Source organism: Diadema setosum, chromosome 18 (assembly GCF_964275005.1).
Source record: "Diadema setosum chromosome 18, eeDiaSeto1, whole genome shotgun sequence".
NCBI lineage: Eukaryota > Metazoa > Echinodermata > Echinoidea > Diadematoida > Diadematidae > Diadema > Diadema setosum.
Window position 1 is genome coordinate 354,833 of NC_092702.1, and position 6,823 is coordinate 361,655.

The 6,823-nt window shown below is 36.9% G+C and overlaps 1 protein-coding gene across 1 annotated transcript; it reads right to left on the reverse strand.

Annotated features, from left to right (window-relative positions):
• Positions 1-5,079: 5,079 nt before the first annotated feature.
• Positions 5,080-6,195, reverse strand: LOC140241907 (nociceptin receptor-like). The gene has a single exon (XM_072321655.1). The coding sequence runs from the start codon at positions 6,193-6,195 to the stop codon at positions 5,080-5,082; it is 1,116 nt and encodes a 371-aa protein (XP_072177756.1).
• Between the last annotated feature and the right edge of the window lie 628 nt (positions 6,196-6,823).

Consider the following 6,823-nt stretch of genomic DNA (forward strand, 5'->3'; position numbering starts at 1 on the left):
CTCGCCCATAACGGTCAATATTGACAGAATTCAACACACACAAGAGTTTTTTTTTTTTTTTTCTGGTCTGCTTCTAATATGATTATCTGGACAGCATCAGCTTTGAAACATCGATCCATAAATCTCGTTTGTAAACACTTTGATCTCCATCCATCAGCAGAGCACAATATCATGATTGATCATTAATTGTTTGAAGTTCAGACTAGATCACAAGTCCTATAATTGCGGCCACGGCCACATCACCATGTAATACATGATACTTCCTCATGCGTGTATATTCATATATATATATATATATATATATATATATATATATACATATTCATATATATGTATATATATATATGCATATGTATATATATATATATATATATATATATATATATATATATATATATATATATATATATATATATATATAATAAATAAATATATATATATATATATATATATATATATATATATATATATATATATATATACACTTGGTGATTCTATATCCTTCTATGGAGAGTGCTCGATATCCTCAAAGGAAGAGCTTTAGACAGAAGTATTGGAATAAGTTCACGCGGTTGACTGCAGGTTTATCCGTATCTATTGCAACTCTGAGTACTCAGAGTTGCAATAAATACAGATGAACCTGCAGTCAACCGCGTGAACTTGTTCTAGTACTTCTACATAATATATATTCATTTATATATACATAAATCATAATAATCAAGGGAATAACGATATGGCCTGTAGGTGTGCTTATGCAGTGACAATTGAACACGTGACATTTGAAACATCCGGGTATGTTTTGTTATGTTTTGTTCTCTGTTTTCAATTTCCCATGAGCTCTTTATGGTTTGAAAGGATGTAGTGTAGGTATTAAGGAATCAATTTTCACACATTCTCCTTGTGAAATCACGATCCACATACGTTTATTTTATACTTACATGTAATTCCTCTGTTATTTTAGATAAAATTCAACATGCAGCATTACTTTGACTAGAGCTGATAATAGGGATTGGAATTACTGAAAGCGAGTAGAAGACAAGCACAACGGGTGGCACACAGGAATTTTAAAAAAAAATGATAAAAGAGGGAATTTATTTGTAATGTTGCAATCTACTGGCGTGGATGGTACCCATGAGATCAGAAGGTACAGATAAAATTCTCCCAAAATATTTGGACGAATGGTGGCGTTCCAGACGCTACTCAAGTTTCGGTACGGTCGTTTGATGTCTACATTTTGGTGTTCTACATATTGGTTTCAAATGCCTCCCTGTAAATAATTATCATTTAGATCGTATAAACGTGCCGCTAATCATAATGGGTCTACTCGCTGTAGATTTCACCTTTAACCCGGTAGTGAAATATTTGGCTCAAATACCAGTGTAAGAGACAATGGCTCTTCTTCACCAACAGGATATAGCAATGACTTAGTTTGGGAACAGAGTCTCAAAACAAAGGAACCTTATAATAATTATGTTGTCCTCATGTTCGCAATAGTAGACCATTGTATAGAGTACCGGAGCGTTACGTCATAGCCATCCAATGATATATTGGCTCTAAACAACTTCACGTGACCCGAATATCTGTAAACACAATGGTTGCTAACTTGCACGCACCCGGTCCCCGTAACACTCACTGCCTTTTTACGAGTCATGTGCAATGGTATTTTGTGTGGAACCAACATTACGCTATAAGAAGACTGTGAAATCATCACGTCGGTACTCTACTGCTGCGCGTGAGATTCTGAGATGATAATGAAAGTAATAACATTCTTTCGCATGAGCTCACTTGTAGACGCCTTTTAAGATTTTTTTTTTTAATTTCTATTTTACAAATCCTCCGTATTATACTCATGATTTCAACAGAATGTATATGTGCCATCAAAATGGAATTCACCTTCGACTTTAAAGGCATAATTTACTATTTGCAGATGAAACAAAAACCCAGCATTAGTGCTGCAAAATAGTTCTAAAATGTGAGTTAGGGATAGAAACAATCAATGCAAAAAATTTGAACCAGTACGATGTTAAGTATTGTTAAATATATACAAAATGTGAACAGTAGTTATACAAAAATGTTTTCAGACTAATTAAACCGTCTACAGTTATGATTTAATGAAAAAAATAGTGATATCTCCTTATATTTTAGGCTTTATTGCAAAAATTGTATATGGTAGGATGTTTTGTGATACAACTGATCTACACATAATTATGCATCACAAGTAACATCTTGAACATTTTTTAAATCGCTGCTCCCAAAGGTAAACAGGACCTTTTGATGAATATTACGTATCATCAGAATGGGAATGACTTTGAGACATTTGTGAAGATAGAGTCGATGGCTCTGTGACAGTATTGAAAAAGCAAAAACAAACAAACAAACAAACAAAAATCCTTCGACAAACCTTAACAAGTTCTCGTACAATCGTTCTCATACAATCATTGTGACGCCAATGGCCATCTACAGAAAGGACACAAAAAATGGATAATGAAGTGCATGGGCTCTGGCATCGTGTGTTTGTGTGAGTCATCGATTCTCCCGTTATGTAAAACTTGACATGATACGTCCGTCACGTTATTAAATCGCTTGCTAACAGGGGGACAGTTCAACTGAGGCACGATGCCTAATGGAGTCACAGATGCTTTCAATAATTGATTTCCTAATGCACAACCTTTTAAAAAAGTGATATATATACTGACTAACGATAGTTCGTTTCTGTTGCGTGCACGACATTGATTGTGGTTGCTCTGTTTTCCCTAAAAAAAAAATTACTGGTATAAAGTTGTGTATTGTTTGAACCTTTATTTGAGCAGTAGTGGTATAGCCTGGATCATAAAGCTCAATCGAGAAATATATCTCTGAGGGTGCGGGCCGTGCATATCTGTTTCTCTCACACACGAACCAAATCATCCATTATGATCAAAATGCGTGCACCTGATTTACCAGGCAAGCCTACAACAGGTAATAGCACCTTATAGTAACCGAAACTCGAGATGTGGGATCCTTTCAGACTGCTGTTGTTTTTATTCGTTCGTTTGCTTGTTTTATTTCAAAACGTTTTAGTGGGTTTCATATCAAATCATTATCAGCCTCATACCTGTTTTTAAGTGAGTCCGCATATCAATCTACAGCATAAAACAACATGTATCTTTAATATACAGTAGACAATATGTATCTAAAACAAACAGAACGACATGATTATTTGCAGTGAAAAGTAACAATAGAATTTAACTATAGAAGGACGTATTCACAGCAATAAAAACATTAAAAGAAAAGAACATAATAATATGCGGAATATCATAGATCATGTTTTATCAAATTACATGAACGAACAGAATACAAACAAATACAATGAATGAATAAGTAAATTCGTTTTGTACAGAACTCAATTAACGTGATTAAAACAGAGTTTGGACTACAATGTGATCGATGTTCGATATAAATCAAATTAAGTGGGTTTCAGATTGATAGAGATTTAGAGGCTGTTATTAACTTTCAACGTTACGGACATGCTATTTTTCTTGGAGTTACATTACAATATAATTGGCTTATTTCTCGATTGGTAAAGCAATATTCATTCAAAGTCACGAAATTCTTCTGCCAAGTTTTATTTTTATTATTATTATTACTTTTACTATTACCATTATTATTAAATAGGCATGGATAGCTACTGAATTTAGGATTGCTATCTCTTTGTAGATGTAACATTCTAGCAATAGACTACCCATTCTGAATAATGTTATGGGCATGATACAGGAATGACTAGTCTTAATGCATCAACGAAACTCATTATAGTAATGTGCGATAAAATAATCAGCCAATCATAATGGTTTTGCAATGACATTTCTGGTGACTTGAACACAGATATGTAAACAAGATGACAATAAAATGGAAATGAAGAAAAAAGTTGATTCATGATGGCGAATCTTTAAAAAAATAAATACGGATCTGTACTTAGCGATCGATATATAATTCGGTATACTGAGTGAACATACTCTGCTTGTATCTATAGGAATATTTGAGACGGCGTAAGAAACTCTCAAAAGATTAAACTTGAAGCACCCTTCCAGTAAATATCGAATGAAAAAAATATCCATGCAATTCTCATTATTAAATATATAACGAAAATTATTGTAAGGTATCATTATCATATCATTTAACATTTGATATATAATATCTTGATTTCAGTCACGATGTTAAATAAAAAAAAAATCTCAGAAAGTACGTGGAAAGGGTTTCAGATATTCAAAAGTACTATACATGGGTAGAATTTATTGACTCGTCAGATTTGACTTTGTCCTGACATTTCGTGTTCATTCAACACTTGATCAGAAACAAATACTTCCATGTAAACCCCTCGACAAAGAGTAGAGATGAAAGCATAACTATGGTATATAATTATTCTCAAACACAAAATTATTCTCAAACACAAAAGTACTGGCTTAGCCGGTGAATGTGAACTGTGTGATGCAGGAACATGTCACAAACTGCTGCCTGTCTTTAACTTTCAGTTGAATGTTTTGTACACGTTTGTTCATTTCAAAAAAAGAGTAAGCAAGAGATAAAACAGCAAATGGAAATTTTCTTATTCACCGAGTAGAGAGGTTTTTCGTTTCAGCTCTGTGCTCGCAGCTGGCCATGTCATTACTGCTACCTTGCATTGCCAGAAACTTATTGATATTAACCTAGGCTAAAAGTAACAAAGCGAGTGAAGCATCCTGTCCAAGAATGTTTGAACTAGGTAAGTTCAAACCCAGTGAATTATGTCATTCGAGTTCTGAGCCTTCTTGAAAATATCGTAGTGCTTCCTATTTAACAATGATTGCTCAGGACTTTATTGTAATGTATCTTTACAACGAGACGATGAAAGTCAATTTTCAATTTGACGATCGATCCCTCTATTCTTATTGTCAGATGACCTTGATTCATTTATTCGTCATATTATTTCAGACTAGATATTGTCGCTATTTGTCTCTATGCTGATAGAGACATGAGATCAAAGGTAAAGTCAATATACCCACGCGGACTTTCCTGTGAATCGGCTGCGTCCGTATAAACAGCCAAGCTTCAATCTGCTGACGATTAGTCCAGTGCAGTCGAGTTTGATTTGCCGGTGCTTGTATGGGCTCGTGCGTTGTGCGTCCTGAAGCAAATAATGTTCTTGAAAGCTTCTTGAAAGTTTGGATGTTTTAGCCCGTAGATGACTGGGTTCACAACGCTATTCGCCGTCGAAATCATCGCTCCGTAGAGCGTCGCAACACTGGTTCCCTCGATCAGGAAGTTAACTCCGTTGGGCACCATGCAGATGGCGAACACGCAAACGACAATGAAGAGGTTCTTCGTGATCTCGACTTCCCTCTTGTTCAAGGAGGCTGTCATGTTCCTCTCGTTGGTCGTGTTGCCCTTCGTCCCTCCCGATAATACCATGTCTGCTGAAAAATGGCTCCTGAGTTTCCGGTTTTCTCTGAGCACGTAAGCGACAATCAAGGCGTAAAAGATACACGTAGCAATGAGAACGATGATGATAAAGCTACTTTGCATGAGGACGTAGACACCCCGCAAAGGGTTTGTGTCTGTCACAGAGCAGAGCGAGTAGTATCGGGAATATCCCAGTTCGCCAACACCGAAGAGAAGGGGAATAGTCACAATGGAGATGCAAGCAACCCAGATAACCAAAACCAGAAAAATGATATTTCTGTGTGTGTAAACACCTCCAGTTCCTCGAACAGATTTGGTGATGACATACCAGCGAACAGCAGCAATAAAAGCCAGCGTACTAATACTGACTGCCAAACATGTAAAGGACACACCAGGCGTTATGGCGCACACAAGATCAGGCAGTGGATACTCACCCGAGTCGTCGACCAGCCCGACAACGGAAAATGGCAAGAACAGGCAAGTCATGAAATCGGCGATGGCTAGGTTAAAGACAAGAATATTCGTAATCGTCTGAAGTTTCTTGAATCGCAACACGGATACGATCACGAGAGCGCTGCCCAATAGGCCTGTTATCGTGATGAGGCAGCAACACGCACCAACCACAAGCCGGTGAGGGAACGGAATACTGCCGCCATCAGCGGAGGCAGCAGGACTTGTCGCCGTCGTTGACAGAATCGTTGCCCATTCTAAAACTGTCCCGTTTTCAGAGATCAAATCGGTCGACACGTAATCGATATCTATGGACGACTCCCGAGTCATGATTGAAATTAACCCTAACAAACTTCACTTCACTTTGTAATGGGATTCCGCTGTAGCGACCTCTTAACAACCGTCCAGCGAGAGGAATGGTCAGCCCTCCAAATGGAGATTGACCAAGTGGTCCCCACTTTTAACGGACAACACACCCGGTGTGGTGAACGCGCACGCACTCCCATCAGGGGTATAGTGTCCAAACTTCAAATAAAAGCAAATTCCTTTTACTATATACATTTTGAAAACAAACAAACAAACAACAATAACAAACGTATTTTACGACGAAGATTTTAGATGTTTCCTTCATTTAAAACTTAATGCCAAGCACTATACTAGTATCAATATGTGAGACTGAAAGAAGCGACAATTCTAGCAGAGTAGATGGATTGTAACAAGAACACTGTAAGCAAGGATATGTCAGTGTATATTCGCCTGACCGCTTTTTGTACAGGATTTAGAGCAGGACACATAATAGGTACTGACGCCGCGCAATCAAACAGCGATGTTCGTGAGAAGCGCTTGACACTGCGCATGTCAAAATGAAACACTTCACTAGCACACATGTAGTCACTTAAAAAACGAAAAAGAGGGAACAACTTTATCTAATTTAATACTTTCCTTATTAAAGGTCTAA

Coding starts and splice junctions, on each gene's coding strand:
- LOC140241907 (XM_072321655.1), bottom strand. CDS start 6,195: ATGACTCGGGAGTCGTCCATAGATATCGATTACGTGTCGACCGATTTG.